The following is a 22,140-nucleotide window of genomic DNA, read 5'->3' as shown; positions in this document are numbered from 1 at the left end:
AATTCAACTCACTATATTACCACCATGCCTGTTGCTTTTCTGCAAGAATAATATGAGAAGGGTATCATCTGACATACTGTTCAGGGGTCCAATGCTGTAATCTTCTTCTTCATCTCATCATGGGGTGATGAGCTTTTCCTTGAGACATGAGGAAAGGTTATGTGGCCTGTGAGAGAACAGTTCCCACTACAAGTCTGATACATCAATGTCTACAATGAAATTATTTATGAGCTTCCAAACAAATTAAAGTAGGAGTTGAGGTAAGCCACTGTCTGAAGGAGACAGATGCACCTTCTGCCTCTGGTGCCCATGAAACGTTTTGGGATATTTTGTAAAATATAAATAAAGTAATGGTAATTTCTGACAAAGCCAGAGAGATGTTTCAAATCAGTTGCTGATGTAGGAATTTCCCATCATAGCATAATGGTGTTTATTCATCACTTAAGTATATCCAGATCAGATTGTATGTCCTCCAGGGACTTTTTACTTTACTAAATCTATGATCTCATCCTCATATGGGTAATCCTTCCAACAATAAGTTGGAAGTCCAACTTATTGCCATGTTAATATTAATGCCATATTAATGCCAAACCAGTCCATCCATTCCCTCTTATTCTGTGCAGCTTGTAATGGTGTGCTCCTATAAATCCAGGGTATGTCCAATGTGCACAAGGCAGAACTGACTTAGACTGTAGGTGCCTTCAGCTAGATTACTCTTCTGAGATCTGATTCACAGGGGAATTTCATAATTTCTGCCTTAGAAATTGCTATATTCTATCAACAGTTAGCATATGTATAGCTTTTTAAAGCTTGCAAAATGAACTAATGTTCATTCACAACAACACTGAAAAGGAGATACTATAATTATCTCCATTTTGCAGATGAGGAAACTGAGGCAGACAGAGGTTAGATGATTTATTCAAGGTCTCATCACCAGGAAATGTCAGAGGCAGGATTTGAATCCTTTCTTTGTCTTTGCCTAAATTGGCAAATCCTGGATGGCGATTTTCATTGAATAGTGTGTCAAATTCTCTTGTATTCCTGGAAGGAATTATCCTGTATGTAAGGGAGGTAGTAAACCAGCAGGAAACCAAGGCCTGCCAAGTGGAATATTTGTATTCCTGGAGGGAATTACCCTGAATGAGCATTTTATGTGAGGGAGGTAGTAAGCCACAGGGAACTGAGGCTTGCCAAGTGGGATATGGTGAAGGTGATTTGGCCCCAGGCTGGAATTCCCCAAAGCAGAAACTTAACATTACTAACATTAACATCATTATCATTAATATAGTGTGTTAGGGACTAAAAACCAATTTCTTCTTCACGAAGTTATAAAGACTCAGAACTTCTTAAGTTCTTATAAACTTATGAGAAATGAAAAATAAATGGGGTGGACCTATGGTGCACCTGGGGTGTTAGAGATAACAGCTGGACTAGAGTTCTACAAAAGCAATTACATTCTAGGGAGCTCCCAAGGCTATTGATTTGCTTTCTACCTGGCCTTGAAAGTTAAGCCAGGTGTGGTAGAGCATCCCTACAATCCCTGCTTCTGAGGTAGCTGAGGCTGGTGGATTTCTTGGGCTGAGCTATAGTGGGATAAGTTAATCAAGTGGCTGCACTAAGTTTGGCATTAAGTGCTGAGCCCCAAAAGAGATGGCACTGGCCCGCCTCAGAAAATGGAGGAGGACAAAGCTGTGCTGTGCACAATGGAAATGGGCGCAGGGGTAACCATGAACTTTCAGGCTAGGTGAGATAGGAAGATTTTTTTTCAAAGAGAAAACAAAAGGAAAGGAAGGAAGGAAGGAAAGAAGAAGGAAGGAAGGAAGGAAGGAAAATAAGGGTTACAGAATTGATGGTTGAAGAACAGCAACTCTGCAATTGTCTGAGTCAGGACAATGAGGAGGGATTATTTTAGGGTTTGGTTTTATTTATTTTTTGGCATGGTAGAAGCCTGATAAAGGTAATTAAAGAGCAATGAAACAGGTCTGGAGAAAGAGAGAACATGTCTGGCTCACAATGGATGCTTAATAAGTACTTTTTTAATTGATTGAGTGAATGGGAGTTTTTCAGCTGAGATAAGGGCCTCTTCTGGTAGCAAAGGGCCAGTTATGTGACCTCCTTGTCAGCTTTATTGTTCTAATGTGAGTCCAGACAGCCCCTCCTCCTGCTGTTAGTGCCATCACAATTAAAGATCGTTTGAAGGCGTCTGGTCATAAAACTGAGAAAAAGGCTAATAAGGAGAATGACAGGCATCAGGATGACAGACATTAACAAAAAAGGTCCTTCCTCTGCTCCTGCCCAGATCAGGGGAATAACAGCCCAGGGATGGAAAGGATTTGACCATGTCTGCAACAATTAAGCAGTAGTATCATTTTGTGGGGAGAGGGTCTAGGATTATAGGATGGATGGATATAATAAGTTTTATTAAATGTCAACTATGTACCAGGCATTATGCTAAGTGCTTTACATATATTATCTTATCTGATCCTTACAACTCTGGGAGGTGGAATTTAGAGCTGGAAGGAACCTCAGAGACCCTATTATTTAAATCCCCCATTTTAAAGATGAAGAACTGAGACAGGGAGAGAATGATTTGTTCAAGGCCAGTAAATGACAGAAGCAGGATTTGATTCCAAGGTGACTGCTCTTGCCCCACTCCCCTGCTGACTAATTAACATCACTCACACAAGCTATCTTTAGGAGGTTCCACAGTTCCTTCTGTCTTTTCTCCTGAAGCTGCACAACTGTCTTTTCATCTTCGTTCATTAAGCTCACCACTTCTTCCACTTGAGGTAACAATTCCAGGGCCTTCTGCTTGCAAACCATAGTTTTGCTGCAAGGAAAATGGATAACCAGTACTAAATAGCTTCATGAATATAACTATTGTGGCCTTTAAAAAAAGTATAATAGATAACCCCTAGTTATTTAAGGATGGCCAGTTGGACATCTTGGATCAGCTATTGCTAAAGTGTCTTTAAAGTGCCTCCCCTCACTCTTGGATTTTCCCGATTCCTTTTCTTTGCCTTTTATATTGCCAGACTGAAAATCCCCCCTACTAGTGCCCCCCTCTCCCTACTGGTGAATCCTTTCCTGGGACCATCATATTAGGAAGGAACAAGGCACGCTCCAATTTAATCAAACTTGGATGCTTTCCTGGACTCCGATTCCCCTGACCTGCCGCATTGCTCCAAATGGTCTTTTTGTGTTTGTACCTTCAGACTTAAAGCTGAAAGGAACCTCAGAGGTCCATTTTACAGATGAGGAGCCCGAGACCTAGAGAATCTCATTTGTTCAAGGTCACACAACCAGTGAGGGACAGAAGCAGGTTTGATTCCAAGTGACTACTCTTTCCCCAGGAAAAAGCAGGAGTTGTCTCTATTGTCCTTTCTATTATTTATCTGTTTACTTGTCTATCCCTACTGAGTTTTAATTAGCTGAGTCCTAATGGCATATTCATTGTACTCTGAAAGGCAACATGGGCTGCTCTCCCCAAAGCAAGAAGAACATCACCTCGTATTTCTTCTCCTTTGCCCCTGCTTCCTGGTATTCCACCCTCTGCCCTGTTCACAATAGCACCTGGTTATTAATACCTGAGTTGCATATATATGGCTCGTACTTTCTTCTCAAAGCTCTGGATGGCCTGAAGGAGTAGCCGTACCATTTCTTGACTGTCGCCATCAGTTCGTTGATCTAGAAAGAAGAGAAAATAACACATTTTTTCAATGTGTTCCCAAGGAAGACATCCCAGGATCTCATTTAGTAATCTGTAATGGAATCCAAACCAATCAATAAAGCCCTTTTACCTCTTGGTTTTTCCCTTAATCGCCGATAAAGTTCTCTTGCTTGTTCTTCTCTGAAATAAAAAAAATAAATAAATTCTGTCCGTGATGCAAATTTCAAATCATTAAGACAAATTCATACTTGCTGATTAAAATTCCTCCAAACTTCCTTATTTTGTTGACTTACATTAAGCTTTACTAAGACCTTCAGATCTTTTTCAAAATGTTGTCTAGAAATGCTTTCTTCATCTTGTCCTTGTGATGGTGAAATTTTGTATTGCAGTACGAGTTTATATTTATTCCTGTTAAACTTCATTTGTAGGCTGAATGCTCTGCCTGTCAACATCTTTTGCAAGTCTGAACACCAGACCAGAAATCATGAAACCTAGTTCAAATCCAGTTTCAGACATTTCCTAGTTGTGTAATTATGGGCAAGTCATTAATTTGTTTCTGCCTTAATTTATTTAACTATAAAATGGGGGTCTTATTGGCATAATTGTTGTGAGGATCAAATATGTGCAAAGCACTCAGTACAGTATCTGTCACATAGTAAGCACTTAATAAAAGCTTGCTTCCTTCCTTCCTGATTCTGTTATCCAGTGGGTTAACTATCCCTCTTTTTGCCTTGTGTCAATGGAAAATTTTTGATTAGTTGTTAATTATAGTTTTATCTAAGTTATTAATAAAAATGTTAAACACCATCAGGGTCAAGCATGGGATCCCTGAAGCACTCCACTGGAGCCCTCCTATTAGGCTAACATCAAATCATTAATGACTGACTACTCTTTGAGTACAGCCAATTAACCAATTCTGAATCCACCTAATTGTAACCCACCTGTGTCCATCTTTTCATATGAAAGGTATGAGAGGTTTCATCAAATACTTTGCTAAAAGCCAGCTAAAACTCCCCTATTCTGCCAGCTTAGCCTCATATGACCTATTCTTTTTTTTTAATTATAGCTGTTTATTTTTAAAATATATAAATAGATAACTTTTGACATTCACTCCTATAAAACCCTGTGTTCTAATTTTTTCTCTTCCTCCCCTTCCCCCAGTCACCAAGTGATCCAATATATGTTAAACATGTGCAATTTCTCTATACATATTTCCACAAATATCTTGCTGTACAAGAAAAATCAGATCAAAAAGGAAAAAATGAGAAAGAAAACAAAATACAAGCAAAAGATAACAAAAAGAGTGAGAATGTTAGTGTTGATCCACACTCAGTTCCCACGGTCCTCCCTCTGAGTGTATATGGCTCTCTTCATCACTGAACAAGTGGAACTGGTTTGAATCATCTCCTTGTTGAAGAGAGCCACGTCCATCAGAATTGATCATAATATAATATTGATGTTGCCATGTATAATGATCTCCTAGCTCTGCTCATTTCACTCAGCATCATTCATATAAGGTATGACCTGTTCTTGATGGAGTCCTGCTGCCTCAAGGTGATTGCTTCTCCCTTTTCTAGATGTTCCCTCATCATCCCTTTGATGATACATTCCAGAACCTTGGCAGGAACTGAAGTTAAACTGCTTTAATCCACCCTTCCTATTTTGGAAAATCAGGACAACTTTGTGCTTCTCCATTCCTGGAGAGCCTCTCATTCTCTGTGATCTCTCAGAGATCAGTAACGGTGGCAATCACATATTCATTCTCTTTACTGTTCTAGCTTATAGGCCTCTGGACCTGGTGACAAACTTTTTAAGGGCAATGAAGTATCCTCTTATTAGTTCCCTATGAGTTTTAGTTATCACCTCCTTATTAGTTGAATGAATTTTGATTATCTCCCTATTATTTGAATGAATCTTGGCTATAACTTCCTTATTATTTGAATGAATTGTGATTGTAATCTTCTTACTATTTGAATAAATTTTTATTTATCACTTCCCCTTTTTACTTTGCCCTGCCTAGTCCAAAGGTCATTCTCATTAGCAGAGAAAACAAAAATAGCATCATATTTTTTCATCATCACTGGTTATTCTTTCCATCTACCCCAAGCAGAGGATCCTGTTTTTTTTTTTTTTTTTTGTTTTGTTTTTTTTTTGGAAAAGGCTAAATTTCTTTCTTCCAATATAGCTAAAAAGACACTAAATCCGTTTTGCCATTTTGTTGTCCAAATACCTTTTCCCATTAGCCTTATCACTTCTCACCTAAAATATTGTTGTCGTCTCATAATTGGTCTCCTTTCTTTCTTTAACCCAACTTCTCCAGCACTAGCTACAATCACCTTCCTAAGGTACAGCAATGGGACCCAGTGAAGGGGTATCACACATGCAGGCAAGCCTATGATACTCCTGAGGGTGGCCTGAGTCAGATTAAAGTACAATTGGGAAATATTTAACAAAACATATAAAAATATGATAAACATAAATAATATTATTCTTTAAAACTAAACCAATATGCAACTCACATGGATCAGTTTCTATTTGAGGCTGATCCCGCTGGTATAGTGGATAGAGAACTTGAAAACCCCACTAATGACACAAACCAGCTGTGGGATCCTTCTTAAACTATCAGTGTCCCCCAGGTGAATTTTCTAAGATTTTCTAAGTTACAAAACAGATGCTAATATGTAGAGGGCTTTTCTTCCCATAGGATTTACTATAAGAATTAAATCAGATGTGAATTTTTAAAAATATGGCACAGGCTCACCAAGTTACTCCTCTGTTCAAATAATTTTTAGAGTCTTTCTATTCCTTTTAAACAAAGTCTGGCAATTAAGGCCATCTACAATTCTGGCTTCAATCTGGCTTTCTAGCCTCATCTCACACAACTCTATTTCTCATCTTCTACTTTTAGATGGGATTGCACTGCTGGCTGTTCCTCTTGGCTCCTGTCTCCACACATTTGTACAATCTGTCCCTTATGCCTTGGAATGCATTCCATCAAATCCGTTACTCAGAATCCTTATATTCCTTTAAGGCTCAAATCATCTCTGATCCTAATTAATAATTTCTAGATTTAATGATTTTCAATTAATGCTGTCTAATATTTCCTATCTGTATTATTTGGGCCTTATCTGTAAAATGAAGGTGATTGGACTGCCTCTTGAGGCAGATAGGTGGTACATGACATAGAGAATGCAGGGCTTCTTAAACTTTTTCCACTTGAGACCCCTTTTCACCTGAGAAATTTTTATGTGACCTTGAATATATAGATATATAAAATAGGTATACAATTCAAACATTTACTGATAATAAACATAATTGTGTGACCTTTCACATTAAATTATGAGATGTTGCAAAGCACAGTTTAAGAAGCTGGGGAGTATAGGCTCTAGAGTCAGAAAAAATAAAATTCAGATTTGACTCAGACACTTCCAAGTTGTGTGATCCTAGGAAAATCACTTAAAAACCAAAACCAAACCCAATAATTCCACTACCACCACCATTCGCCTTACTTTCCTCAACTGTACAATAGGTATAATAATATCTGTATGTAGCTTCTAGTATAATTGTGAGGATGAAATGAGATACTATTTGTAAAACATTTAATAAACCTTAAAGCTCTACATAAATGCTACCTATTATTATTATGACCCTCCCTCCTACACCAGCTTCTGCTGGGTAAAACTGCTCTTCACAGGTGACAGGCTAATACTTACAGATCATCCAAGGTTCCCCCTTGTTTCCGGCTCATTGGGCTCCTCTGTAGGTCCACAATATCTGTCTGCAATGCCATCATCTGTTCCACCAGAAGTTTCACATCTGTTTCCTGATAAAAACAATCCTAAGGTGAATAGGAGCAAGTGAGGCTACCTGCAGTACAGAACTAAGACATCAAAACTTAGCAAAAGATAAAATTGATCATATCCTTGAGGGAGAAATACTGGCTGGAGACTCAGGACATTAAGAATTATTAATTCTTCTTAATCACTTTAGATCCTAGACTCCAGGTCTGGAGTCAGTACAATCTGTGTTAAAATCTGATCTCAGACACACACTAGCTGTGCAAGCCTGGGAAGTTACTTAATTTGTCTCAGTTTCCTCACCTGAAGAAGGAAATGGTAAACCAGTATCTTTGCCAAAAAAAACCCAACCAAATGAGATCATGAAGAATTGGACATGATTGAAATAACTCAAGAACAACAATGTGACCTCTTGGGAGGCACTGACCCCCTAACTCTATGAATTATATATATAAGTAGATGCCCTTCAAACCCTGGACATAGAAACAGGGCAAAGTATTTGTCTGTCTCTGAATTTATCATCATGGTACCTGGGCCCTACAAATGGTACATTGTGATTTTGCAGATAACGAAATTAAGACATAGAGTATTGAAATCACTTGGCAAGGGTAACATAGAAAGTTAATAGAAAAGCTTGGAAAAGAAATCCCAACCCAGAGTTTTCTTTCATGGGTGAGGAGTCTGAAGTCTGAGTTTTTGAGTCTTGAGTATTCCACAAAGGATAAGTGTCTTATCTATCGAAAGTGGCTGATGATAAATGTACTATGGATCTCACAGGCTGAGTGAAAAAAGCATTTTTGGGGTGTGGGTCATGACTTGATTTTTCCTTCTACTTTAATTAATGTCTACTAAAAACAACAACAAAACAGTTATTTGTAGAGATAAACCACCCCTTCATTAAAACCTAACATAAAAAATGAAAAAGAGCTAAGGATGACTGACTGACAAAGCAAACATGTCCAATGATGTATAGTAGATACTATATAAATTTTAGCTATTATTATTCATATAATAATATCACCCCACCACTTAGTTGTGAGGATCAAATGAGATATTTGTACTAATATTTGCACTATTTGTCATGGAATATTAGTATGTGTTAGCTATTACTATTAATAAGCAAAATATCTATTATTGTTATTATTATTAAGCAAAATGTCTGGATGTAGTTGTGGTTTATTGGCATCCCCGAGGGGAACTCGTAACCTGTTCTTCTGCCATGCTCCTTAATCCAACCCGGACATCCGAGTGTGGTGTAAGCCCTACATCTGGCCACAGTGGGGCCCCCACGGCCTGGGTATCCGCGTCCTCCCAGCCACTCCCCAGCCAAGGTCAGACGGCCTGGTAATGGAAACTTGACATTTCTTGGACAATGCTGCCCAAGCATCTGATGAGAAAGTAGAAATTAAAAAGTGGTTAAACCTAAAATTAGTGTTCCTACCCGTCCGCAGAGCTCCACAGCCTGCTCCATCTCCCGCCAGGCCAGCAGCAATTTGTCTGACGCTGGAAAAGGAATTGGACAAAGACATCAAACTCAGTTTTCAGCCAAAAAAATGAGGATGGGTTATTTAAAAAAAAAAAAAAAGAAAAAAAAAAGGGATAAGAGAAGATAAGCAATGATCTTTACGGCTGGCTGAGGGTAAAGGGAGCCACACTCACTGATCCCAAACTCGGTCTGCTCGCTGTACTTCTCCAGGTCAATCTGGATGCTGGTTTTAAAGAAATCCAGCTTAGCCTTGAGCTGCTGAGACATGGACGCCATTAAGTTCTTCATCTTGGAGAGGCTGCTGTTATTTCGAAGGAGGTTCATCCTGCAGCAGCCAGGGAGGAAAGAACATTAGCCTCCCACTTGCCACACTCCCCATGTACCAAACCCAGAGTCCATCATTCTGGATGTTCCAGTCATCTTTTCTTACCAAGGACACTAGGAAATTTCCTTTTCCTGAACCTCAGCTATGATCGGGGCAGAGCCAGCATGAACAGAGCTTCTCTGCCCAGGGGCTAATCATTAAAGGAGGAGGGCAGGGAGGGGCTTACATGGCAGCTCTCTGGCCTTGCTGCAGCTGGCTACAGTCTTCCTTCAGGGTCCGGATGGTGTGCCATACCTGACCCCCCACACTTTCCTCAGCTGGAAAAAAAGGGAGATTCCGCTTGGGCTCTTGAACTGGAAACAGACACAAACAGGACTCCAATAGCAAACCCTCTCTGGGCTCACCATCCCACTGGCTCTCCCACACCACACAGGAGGCAAGGAATCCAGTGTTTTTCTAGGTAGGAGTGAGGGGGAAACCCTGGCTTAGCTTTGGGGTGTCATTAGCTGGCTGTCTGTGTGGGCCCCATCTTTCCAAAGGGCAGAGATGGCTAATATTATATGCTTCTTTATCACAAAATAAATAAATAAATAGATAGATAAATAAATAAATAAATAAATAAATAAATAAATAAGCAAACAAACAAACAAACGAATAAATAAATAAAGCAATATGGAACATATCTATTTAAATCTATAGGGATTTAAGATGGGTCTATTCATATCCTTGGAGAAAAGGGGGAGCAGAATGGGGCAATTTTGGGGGGCAATAAGCAGGTCAGAAGAGGGAGCATGTATGAAAAGAAGTCGTGAGCTTTTTTGTAATGGGAAGAAAATAAAAAGTGAGTGGATGCTTATTAGGTGGGGAATGGCTGAATAAGCTGCGTTATATGAAGGTAATGGAATATTATTGTTCTAAAATCGGCAAGCTGATTTCAGAAAAGTCTGGAAAGACCTATGTGAACTGATGCTAAGTGAAGTGAGCAGAACCAAGAGAACATTGAACATAGTAGCAGCAAGATTATGTGATGATCCACTGTGATGGACTTGGCTCTTTTCAACAATGGGGTGATTCAGAGCAATTCTAATAGACTTGGGATGGAAAGAGCCTCTACATCCCGAGAGAGAACTATGGAAACTGAATGTGGAGCAAAGCACAGTATTATCACCTTTTTTGTTATTGTTGTTGTTTGCTTGTTTCTTTTTCTTTTGTGTGTTTATTTTTTCTTTTTGATCTGATTTTTCATGACAAATATGGAAATATGTTTAGAAGAATTGCAAATGTTTAACCTGTGTTGGATTGCTTGCCGTCTAGGGGAGGGAGAAAAATTTGAAACACAACGTTTTGCAAGGTTGAATGTTGAAAACTATCTTTGCATGTATTTGGAAAAATAAAATACTATTAAAATTAAATTTAAAAAAGGAAATAGTATTCTTCCTTATCACCAACAGGATCAATACAGAGGCAGTGAGGTGGGATGGTAGATGCAAGGGTGCACTTGGAGATAAATCTGCTTCAGACACTTACTTAGCTATATAAACACTTAAATACTCCCAGCCTCAGTCTCCCCATATGCAAAATGGGGATAATGATAGCACCTATCTCACAGTATTGCTTAAGATCAAATAAGATCACACATGTGAGGTGATTTGCAAACCTTAATGAGCTATATAAATGCTAGCTATTATACAGTCCCTTGTTAGGCATTTTAAGCTCTTCACAACCTGGCTCTTCTATGTTTCCAATTTTTTTACACTATGCTCTTTTCTATACATTTTGCTAACTTAATAAATTAACCTATTTGAAGTTCCTATTACAACTTATTTGCAGACAATCCATCTACCATATTCATGCTTTTGCACTGGCTGGCTCTTATGCCAAAAATGCTTTCTTTTCACTTCTGGCTAACTTCCCCGACTTCTCTCCAGAGTCAAATCAATCCTCCCTTCTTCAGAAGTCCTTCTGTTATTTCATCTCACTCTCCCATCTCTGACTGTCACTAACCCTAACCCTTTCCATTTAAGAGTATCTTCTATTTACTCTGTATTTATCTTGAATGCAACTACAGTTATCCCTTCTACATCCTGACTTTCTCATTATGGTTTTAATATATCGTGGGTTGGCACAAGAAATTAAATGGGGATTTTGGGGGAATTTTATTGAAGCCACAGACAACAAACAAAGGCCAACAGATGACACAGAGACTAATTTTACCCAAATTTTATAACAAGGTACTATAAACATCCCATAAAAGAAAAAAAAAAATTCACTGGTATGAAGGAAAGGCCATTAAATTTTACACAAATTTTCCAGATCGTGGCAGTGCCACACCCCTAAACCTTGAGAGGTGGAAAGGCTAATTGTAGTTATTTTCATATTGTCTTTCCTGTTAGACAGTTCCCCAAAGCTAGAGATTATTTCCTTTGCTTTTCCTTTTATCCCCAGAGCTTAGTAAAATATATGCTTGTTTATTGACAATCATAAAATGGAATTTAAGCTCTCTGAGGTCAGGGACAACTTAATTTTCTGTCTTTGTAGCTCTAATACCAAACACAATTCCTGGCATAAAGCAGACACTTAATAATAGATTGATTGACCAAACACCAACATGGATACACAGATATTGCCTCAATAAATATTTGTTGATTTGAAGATGTGCTCAGAAAAACTACAAGTATACACACACACAGAGTCTGATGATTTTTTAACTTATTTGAAATTACAAGCTCTATAAATGTATAGTTTTGCCTGCTTACAGAAGATGATTAAATGAGTCTTCCATTATCCAAAAAAGGTGTGTGTGGGAACTTGAAGTATTTATTTACTTCAAAACTCTCTGGGTATTTGTTATGGATTCTATACCTTCAGGGAGGGAGGTCAGGATGCTGATGATAGGGACCATAAACAAGCCAGGAGGAAGGAAACATGCACAGGGAAAAAGGGATCAGTGGTTTAGGCCCTGACTGTAAAACATAAATACTCAAGGGTTTAAGAGTTAAGAAGTTACCAGTCCACAGGGCTAGTCAGAGCTATGAGAGGGTGACCTGCATCTAGAGCATCAGAGGGGTGTCCTCACAGAATAAAACAGCCTAGTCTGGTAAGGAAAAGGTGCAATAAATGACAATTGATCTCACACATTCTCTCAGGGTAGCAATGGCTTGGTCACATACTCCACTTGTTAAGAGACCTCTCCATTGCTAGGAGCCCAGACAAAATGCTCTCCCCAGGTCATCACAGGCCTTTGAAAGAACCCTATGAGTATCAATTCAGCAGCTTTTTGGTTTAAGTCCTATTTTAGAGAAGACAATCTTCTCACTGTTTTACTTAACGACTACTCTCTTCCCATCCCAAGGGCTAGTGGCTGGCCCTGAGTACATACAAACTAATTGTCCTGTTTTAAGGCTCAACCCTTGTCACTACGTACAGGTCTCTCAGATTCTGCCTTAATGAAAACAACTAATGGTTTAGAACAGGAAAACTTTCTTACGGATACAGCTGACGCTTTCCGGTGGGGGCCTCGGGGAGATCTGAGTCTCATAGGTGATTTTTCTGTTGTCAAAGAGAAAAATGAGATCCATGTCCAATATTCGGTCATCATTTAGCTGCAAAAGGGCAAGAACAAGATGGGATATTCTTGAATGAAATACCCCTGCTTTCATGTAATAAGGCATACATGGCAGTGAGTTTTCTAATCACCACCTATGTGGTCTCTGGATACCTCTGACCACTATAATCTTCATCCAAGACATACTATCTATTTATCTTTTATGAGGCCTTTTCTTGGTAACTCTGGCCAACAACAATTTGGCTCTGTTCCAAATCTTTCTGCTTTTTTTTTTTTTTTGTCTGTACCATATGCTTTGCATCCTAGTATAGAGGTCTCATGGAAAATTTAGGAATAAGAAATTTCAGCTTGAGTCCTGCCAGTAAGTACCCCAATCAAGTTATGAGATCTTGAACAAATGATTTCATCTCTCTCTAGACATCAATTTCTTCATCCATTAAAAAAAATCATACTGCCTGGATCCTAAGATTAATATATTTTACAAATTTTAAAGTGACCCACAAGAGTGAACTTTAGAGTTTAGCATTTAATTTTTACACATTTGTGTTTAATCACTGCTTAAATGCAGAGTGAAGTGAACAGAACCAAGAAATCATTGTACACATTAACAACAAATACTCTAACAATGATAAATTGGGAAAGACTTGGCTACTCTAATCAATATAATGATTCAAGATAATTCCAAAGGAACCATGATGATTAATGCTATATACCTCCAGAGAGAGAACTGACGAATTAAGCACAGACTGAAGTATACATTTTCCATTTTGTTTTCTTTCTATTATTTTTTTTGCAACATAGCAAATATGGAAATATGTTTTACATGACTTTACATATATAATTGATATCATATTGTTTGCCTTCTCAATGTGAAGGGGAAAGCTAGAGGGAAGGAGAAGATTTAGAGCTCAAAATTTTAAAAAATATTAAAAATAAACAAATTTTTTAAAAAAAATCACTACTTAAGATGCATTTATTTTATTTCCCCAGGTCACTGTGAGGTCTTTGTGGGTAGGGTTCTAATCTTAACTATTTTTATTTACAATATAACTGCATGGAACACATAATAAGTGTTTAATAAGACAGTTTTTAATTGACCATATCCTTTAGAAGGATAAAGGCAAGTTTATAAGAATAATTGCCGGAAGAGTATGTCTGATAGGAGATATGACCCAAGAGTCAGAAATCAAAACAAAGTATTTGTGTCTCGAGGAAATCCTGCCATGTGAGGCATCTTATTCCAAAACAGAAGAGGAGAAGTATAAATATCACAAATTCAGTAGGGCGCTTGCCAGATTGGTGACAAATGTGAAAGTGCCTCTAGATTCACTAGTAAAAATAGTCCTAATGATGATAATGATGATGATCATGTCGAGAAGCGTTGTGTTTCAAAGCCCTCGGGGCTTGCTTACCTTGCCATCCACAATACACTGCATGGCTGGTTTGTCAGAGAACAGGGCCAGGCCGGCCTCCTGCAAAAGCTCCTGGTCCTCCTCTGGGATGCCTGTGTCAGCCTCTATCCTGGCCTTCAAGCTCTGCAAGCTTTCCTTCTCCATTATGGGATAGGTATACACAGTGCCAGTTACCATATTCAAGATGTGAACCAGCTGCAACCCAAAGGTGACAGGTCATGGAGAAAAGCTACAGGACAAGTAATCATTGCTGTTTGCTACCACTGCTGATTTATCAGCCTGGACCCTTCCCCAGGACTCAAATTTTCACCTGCCTTTCATGAGTTCCTAAAAACAAGGATGCACCTTTAGAATATAGGATTTTGAAGTTGGGAGGAAGGATCTCAGAGGTCATTTAATTCAGCCTCTTACCTGAAACCTCCCTATAACATACCCAGTTGATGGCATCCTCTAGAAAAAGGAGATTTTGCAATCAGAGTTCCCCTGGTATCAGACGTTTACTAGTTGTGGGATTCTAGACAAGTCACTTTGACTCAATTTGCCTCAGTTCCCTCCTCTATAAAATGAGAACAGTACTTATTTCACAGGATTGATGTGAGGATCAAATAAAATAGCTACTTAGTCCAGCTTCTTCATCTATAAAATGGGGATAATAATAGTACCTACCTTCCAGGATACATTGTCAGTCCTATTTAAATGTTCCCTATTTTTGTAATTATTTAGATTCTGCCTCTTTTGGGGCATGATGATCCCTCAGATATTTGAAGATAAGGATTTAATTTTCCCCAGATTGAAGGCTTGTTCTCTCTCTAGATTATTCATCCATTCCTCTGATGGCACAGTTTGAAGTCCCTTCACCATATTGATTACCATCCTCTTGTGATCAGCTAGATAGAAAAATAGTCTGGATACTATGGTATTTCATGTTGATATGTGTATTCCATCTTATCCTGAGCTTTGGCATTAGTTTTGTCCAATACCTTTCTTCCTCCTCCTTCTTTCTTCCTCTTCTTCCTCCTCTTCCCCCTCCTCCCTTTCTTCCTCCTCTTCATTTTTCCCTTCCTCCTCTTCCTTTCTTCATTTTCTTCCCTTTCCTCCTCTTCTTCCTACCCTTCTTCCTCCTCCTTCTCCTCTTTTCTTCTTCTTCTTCCTCTTCCCCCTCCTTCCTCCTCTTCCTCCTTTCCCTCCTCCTCCTCTTCCTCCTTCCCCTTCTCCCTCTCTTCCTCCTCTTCCAGTCTCAGCAGCCTAACCAACTCAAATCAGATAGATGGAGAAAAAAGGTTTCCTCACTGGTTACCTAGTCTTGTGCTATTTCTGATATTTTTCCCCATAACTTCTTTCAGTTGCTTTATCACAGTTACATCATAAAGCTCAGACACTCACCTTCAGGTTCAAGATGTCGTCCAGTGCTTTGAAGCAGCCGTTTGGGCCATAAGTAGGGTCCGTGCCCCTCTGTCGAGGCTGCCACATTAACATCAACTGCAGCCACTTTTCTAGTCTCTGAATCAGAATACTGAGAGATAGAAAAGAACAAGAAGTAGACAGGAGGAGAAGATGACATATCCCTGACAGTAATCTCATCTTGTATTTATGGGAAAGGTGAAGAGGGTCAAGCCTCCCAGGCCTCTCAGACTTATCGGTGCAATGCAACATTATGTACACAGCTGGCATTTCAATAAATATTTGTTAAACAGATTAATGGAGAAATCTAAGAAGGATGTTATTATTCCTCACCAACGGAATAGTCAGAATATCTCTAAACATATGATCTGTTACAATAATCCCCTAACTGAACTCTCAAGTTCTAATTTTTCCCCACCTGTCTTCCATCCTGCACATTACCCTGAGGCTAATCACTCTAAAATACTGCTTTTTTTAAGTGACTTCCAGGCTCAAAAAATTTCAGTGTTTACCACTCCTTATAGGAGCAAATCCAAACTACTTCTCTTGGCATTCCAATGTTCACCAATATTTCCTTTTATTCTGTACTACCATTCTAACATAATCTCTCATTTCACAGATTTTGGAACTAGGAAAGACCTTGGTATGCATTTATGAAATTCATCCCCTTAATAGAAGGCCCATCAAGTGATCATGCAGACTTTATCTGAAGACTCCAATAAAGGGATACCCATTGTCTTCTGAGGCAGCCCATTCGATTTTAGGACATGACATTTTCTTTACAACTAGCCCAAATCTGCCTCATTGAAACTTTCATTTGTTACTCTAATTCTCACTAATTAGGGTCAAGTATATCAAAGTCTAATCTATTTTCCACAATTCATGCCTTCAACCACTTTTACAGACTCTATTATCTTCCCCATTAAGGGTTCTTTTCTCTAGAAGCTGAATTTTCTCAATTACTTCAATTTCAACTCGTATGACATCAACTTTAGGCCTCTGACTATTCAGGTTGCTCTCTTCCAGCTCAGGGGTTCTTAATCTTTTTAATGATATGCACTTTTGGCAGTATGGTGAAAGCGATGGACCCCGTCTCAGAATAATATTTTTAAATGAAGGAAATGCAAAATTTCAATTAGAGATTAGGAAAATAAATATGTAATTTTCCCCAAGTTCATGAACTCCCTGAAAGCTATCCATGGATACTCAAGGAGGGGAACTCCAGGTTAAGAACTCCTAGTGTTGATATTCTTCACCATATCAGTATCCTTTCTAAAATACTGTACTTTAATTTTTGGCATGACTCAATCCCTTTTTCACACTACTTATGCTTTTTCTTGGATATATTGGCCCATTTTTCTTCCTACCTAGACAGTGTGTACTTATCCAAATTCCATCCATTTCTGAACGCCCAATTTGAGTTGCTTCTCAAGCCCTAAAATGTTTTCCCACAGTATATCTTATAGGTGAATTTGTTTGGGTGTTTGCTAAGAACTGTCTGTTTTGTCAAAATGAAATCTATCTCTATAATTAATCATATTGCTTACCTTCTCAAGTTTGAAACTTAAATTAAAAAAAATGTTAAAAATTTTATATACAATCAGGAAATATTTAACGAAATAAAAACTGTCTTTTAAAATGAAATGTATTGATAAATTTCTTTTAGAAAATATTTTCTAATTAAGGCAAATGAAATATGCTGGAATTATAAACTGGTCTAGCCATTTCCAGAAAGCAATTTGGAACTGTGCTAATAAATGATTAAAATGTCTAGACCCTTTGACATAGAGTTCCTAATGCTAGTTATATACATCAAAAATGGAATGAAATATTACATATATACTAAATTTGAAAAGTAGATGAGTCTAAACTGGGAAATGGCTGAAAAAAAAAAAAACAAACCACTATGGTGCATGAAGATGTTGAGAGAATTATGGGAATTGTATGAACCAAATTGACTTTATCTTGTGACTCAATTTTAGGTATAGTTCAGTTTCCTTTCTATTCAATTATAGGTCTAGTACAATTTTAGTCTTGTGAAAAAACTTTATTCAATTGTAGGAATTGTGAGAAAACTTTGTTCAATTGTTTGACCCTATCCCTTTAATGGCTGGGAAGCTGGACCATCTCGTCCTGCTTCTTAGAGATCCTAGATTATGCCAACCAGAAACTCAATTAAATCCAAAGATTGATACAAGGAATTTTCTCACAATTATACATCTCAAACAACCCCATATGTCTTATCTGAAAACTTGTCATATACTGGTCAATCAGTTACTACTGTTTTATTCTTTTGATTGGAAAAGTGGGAAGTGAAATATCTCTCTTTTTTTTTTTATTTCAGGAAATTACACTTGTTCACTCTCTCCCTCCCAATTTAGAAAGTCCCTAATCCAATTAGAAACCAGATTACCCAATTTTGTATCCCGGTTTATATCCTGTTGATTGTTTTCTTTTAATGAATAAAAATCTGTCTCCTATATCTGAGATCCAGTGCCAAACTGAGAAGACCTGGTCCTGATTTGTTGTGCTTTTGCACAACATGCATTGTTTAATAAACTGGAATACTCAGAAGCTTGAAATTTTGCTTCCTCAGTTTTCTCAGATTTCACCTATCACAGGAATAGGAAATTTACTGCACCATAAGAAACAGACATTATAAAGAATACAGAGAATTATAGGAATCAGTGCCAAGTGAAATAAGTAGATGACAAAAATGGGAAACAGAAGGAACAAAAACTGAACATCGTGTAATTAGAATGACTAAGTCTGACCTCAAAGAAGAAAAGAAGCATTTACTCCCTTTCCTTATTTGAAGAGGTGGATGATTACAGGTATGGAATAATTCACATATTTTCTGGCCTGGTTGGTAAGGAAAGATTGTGGACAGAGGGCTGGATTTTGAATTAGCAGCACATGATCTCTTCAAATCCTGCTTTGGACACTTACTAGTTTTGTGACAATGATATAGGCAAATAACCTCTCTGAGCCTCAGTTTTCCTCATCTGTAGATAGCTCCTATGGATATTTTCAACTCAGAATCTATGATCTTATTTATTGGTTAATTTTGTTGGACTTTTCTTCTCCTTCCCTCCCTTCCTTCTTCCTCCTCCCTTCTCTCTTTCTCTTTCTCCTTCTATCTCTCTCTCATATTAAAAAATTCTCTATCACAATGGAAGGGCTCTCTGAAGGGAAGAGAGATATATTGGGAAACTCAGATGATGTGCAGACAAAAGATGTCAACAAAACTTTTTAAAAAATGCTTTCCCAAATAACTTTCCCACTGTTGATCTCATAGCACATATATTCTATATTACTCATTTGTCAATCACTGCTTATTGACATCTCCTATTATTTAACTCTTCTATTGTTATTAATCACTTCCTGTGATGCTTTTCAATTAGATCTCTTAAAAATACATTGTTTTGATGCCCTTTTATCTGACATCATAGTCATTTCTTATCTTTTCCAGATTGAAATTTCCCTTACAAAAAATTGAAATAATTAAGCCAAAAATATATATAATATGATGACCATATCTGCCCCAGAAGTTCCCCACCTCTCTGGTATGATCCATTATATGATCTTCAGACCCTTCAATGGGTTTTTAGTTATTCACAATTCAATTTTCTTTTAGTGATCTTGCTCATTTGCATATATATTATATATAATATATATATTACTCATTTTGTTGGTTCTTATTTCATTCTGAATTATTTCATACAAATCTTCCCTTGTTTCTCTGAATTCCTTATACATTTATCATTTCTTACTGCACAATTTTATTCTATTATAGTCATAATACCATCATTTTTCAGTTATTCCCCAATCAATAGATAACTGTTTTGTTTCCAGTTTTTTTAATGCCACAGAGTACTGCTATGAATACTTCAATATATACTGGACCTTTGTTTCTGTCTTTGACTTCCATGGGGTATATATCTAGTGGGGGGATCATTGAGTCTAAGGCTATGGACTTTCCTCATACAATTCCAAATTGTTTTCCAGGATGAGTGAATCACTTCATGGCTACATGAACAGAGCATCCACATGCTAGCCTTCTTACAGCCCCTCTAACATTTACTAGTTCCATCTTTTATACATTTGCTATATGCATAGTATGAAATGAAATCTTAGAATTATTTTTATTTGAATTTTTCTTTCTATTAATGATTTAGAGCACATTTTCATGTTGCCCTTCATAGTCTGAAATTTTTATTTTTAAAACTGTTTGTTCATATCCTTTGACTGATTATTTCCCAAATAGATTTTAGGCCCCATGGATCATAAGGACCCTTTATGTAATAATTCTTCTATCCCCTTCCTTACCAGAACAGGGCAAAAAACACAGTAAGCGTTTAATTAGTATTTTTTTGAATGAATGAGAGGTTTCTGTGACAGCCTGAAATTGATTGCTTAAGTACCTAGCGAAAGAGAATAAAACTTGTTCAATAAATCCCTCAACAAGCAAATATTAAAACATCTAGGAACCAGGCACTATGCTGGGCACTAGATATAAATAAAGAGAATGAAACAATCCTTACCCCCAAATGGCCTATACTCTGGACCATTACAAGATTCTCTTCCAGATGCTCATTTTGGATGCTTAGTATCTGAGAGATGGATATTAGTCTATGATTGATCTAAATGTAGTCTATGATGTTGTACCTCACCTGTTAAGGTTATTAGGGTATGGTAAACTGCTTGAGAATTTCACTCCTCCAGTCAAGTCTTCACTAACAACAATATCTAGTTCACTCTTCTGTCGGACTTTTGAATGCCTAAAAAGAAAATTGCCAAGAGTGATAGGCTATTCAAGGTTTCTCTGTATAATCAATCAATCAACATTTATTAAGCACCTACTATGTGCCAGATACTTTTCTAAGCACATTAGCCTTTCCTGTGGATAATTTTAATCATTTATATTTTGCAGCTATATAGGAAATACATTTTCATTATAGCCCTCACCATGAATTGGAGGTGACCCCGAGTTTTTACAAGTTATGTCATGGAACACAAGCCCTAGTGGGCCTTCTTAAGGCTAGAGGGCTTTGAAGATTGGTCCAGAAACAAAATGTGTGTCTGGCCCCCTGAAGCCCAACTTGGCTTAACTGAGTTCAGAGAAGCTTATCCCTTAGAAGGATGGCCACCAAGGAATGAGTTAATGGCCATGGCATCTCATGAAGCATGGAGAAGTTGGGATCTGGGTCCATGACAGAAGTTCTCATACTTCTAGAATTGAGCATCTTTCAAAATTTCCAAGAAAAGAAGCCCATATTTCCAGACTGATTTCTTTCACAAGAATCATGGTCTACTTCTTTTATCATGGAAAGATGGTATATTTGGGAGTAAAAGAATGACATACTACATGGAAGCATTATTCATGGAAAGAGTTTTTGAGAGTTATTCCTCAGAACATCTAGATCTTTACTCATCCAGGTCATTGGTTCGTCAGGTTAGTTTTACCCAGGAGGTGCTAGTAATTGTTCAACAATTAACTCTCCAGAAAAACAAAAAATATGCAAAACACACTTTAAAATTTAATCTACATTATTAACATTTTCTTGGTCTGAGCAAGGTAACATAATTTAAGATGGAATAGTCCAGGACTTGACCCCAGGGCTTTCGACCCCAAGGCTCTTTCCACAATATTATTTAACCTTTGTATTCAAAACAAAATTGATTGTGAGAAATTACCAAAATAAAAAGGCATATGGATCTTTAAAGTTTTAATATTAATAATAGAACACAAGATGATAAAAATATGGATACTCAAAAAATATCTGTCTTGCTAATATGGTAAAACATTCCCTATGTATAGTTTATTGAGGAATTTGTAGCACCCAGTTTCACATAGTCAGGGGGTGTTTGTGTCTATTTCCATGCTTTAATATGAGAGTCTGTAATTAGAGAGGAGAACAAAAAAGCAAAAGCTCAGTTTGAAAACAACAACCATGTCAATAAAATGAAATCATGAAGAAAATCCTATTTTAGTTTCTAAGTTACTTTTATTTTGCCTTTAAATAAAATTCAGATATGCAAAAATTTGAAAAAAAAAAGCATATAGCAAATACTGCTTGGACTACTGAAAAAATAATTTCAGAGAGCTTTTATAAAATTGGTATAGTCTAGGCTTAAGGTCAACTATGTTTCTGCTGATAGAGAGGAGATAGTTGATGAAGGAAAAAGCATCTCTCAGGTCTGCTCACTTACCATTGCACTGGCTGCCAGTTGGGGAGGAATGGCCTGAACCCCGTGATACACTCAAAGGCCAGGGTCCCAAAACTCCAGTAATCCACGGTGACCGTGTACTTCTGTTGTTCCAACAGCTCTGGAGCCTGAGAAGAGAAGAGAACTGTTGAGTTGGAAAGAGAAGTTCTTTTGTTCTCCAAGCTCATGGAGAAAGGTAGGACATTCACACTTTCACTCTCCTCTTGTGTACCTCAGTAGGTACTAGAAGGTGCCATGTCACCCCTGATCTTGT

At 37.7% G+C, this 22,140-nt stretch overlaps 1 protein-coding gene across 2 annotated transcripts in view; it reads right to left on the bottom strand.

Annotated features, from left to right (window-relative positions):
- Window positions 1–22,140, bottom strand: part of IKBKB (inhibitor of nuclear factor kappa B kinase subunit beta) — a 70,916-nt gene that overhangs the window by 12,845 nt on the left and 35,931 nt on the right. Inside the window, exons 8-19 of one of the 2 annotated variants that reach the window (XM_074287359.1) lie at window positions 21,870–21,994; window positions 20,330–20,437; window positions 15,639–15,768; window positions 14,256–14,450; window positions 12,766–12,880; window positions 9,505–9,631; window positions 9,127–9,278; window positions 8,909–8,970; window positions 7,384–7,508; window positions 3,801–3,850; window positions 3,588–3,687; window positions 2,683–2,830 (exon numbers count right to left, since the gene is read on the bottom strand). In XM_074287359.1, the coding sequence (XP_074143460.1) occupies window positions 2,683–2,830; window positions 3,588–3,687; window positions 3,801–3,850; window positions 7,384–7,508; window positions 8,909–8,970; window positions 9,127–9,278; window positions 9,505–9,631; window positions 12,766–12,880; window positions 14,256–14,450; window positions 15,639–15,768; window positions 20,330–20,437; window positions 21,870–21,994 (1,437 nt within the window). The remainder of the gene's footprint in view (window positions 1–2,682; window positions 2,831–3,587; window positions 3,688–3,800; window positions 3,851–7,383; window positions 7,509–8,908; window positions 8,971–9,126; window positions 9,279–9,504; window positions 9,632–12,765; window positions 12,881–14,255; window positions 14,451–15,638; window positions 15,769–20,329; window positions 20,438–21,869; window positions 21,995–22,140) is intronic. The other variant, XM_074287360.1, reaches the window with a different exon arrangement.

Source organism: Sminthopsis crassicaudata, chromosome 2, assembly GCF_048593235.1.
Source record: "Sminthopsis crassicaudata isolate SCR6 chromosome 2, ASM4859323v1, whole genome shotgun sequence".
NCBI classification, from domain to species: domain Eukaryota; kingdom Metazoa; phylum Chordata; class Mammalia; order Dasyuromorphia; family Dasyuridae; genus Sminthopsis; species Sminthopsis crassicaudata.
Note: the sequence above shows the minus strand (reverse complement) of the source record. Positions and strands in the feature narration are given on the sequence as shown.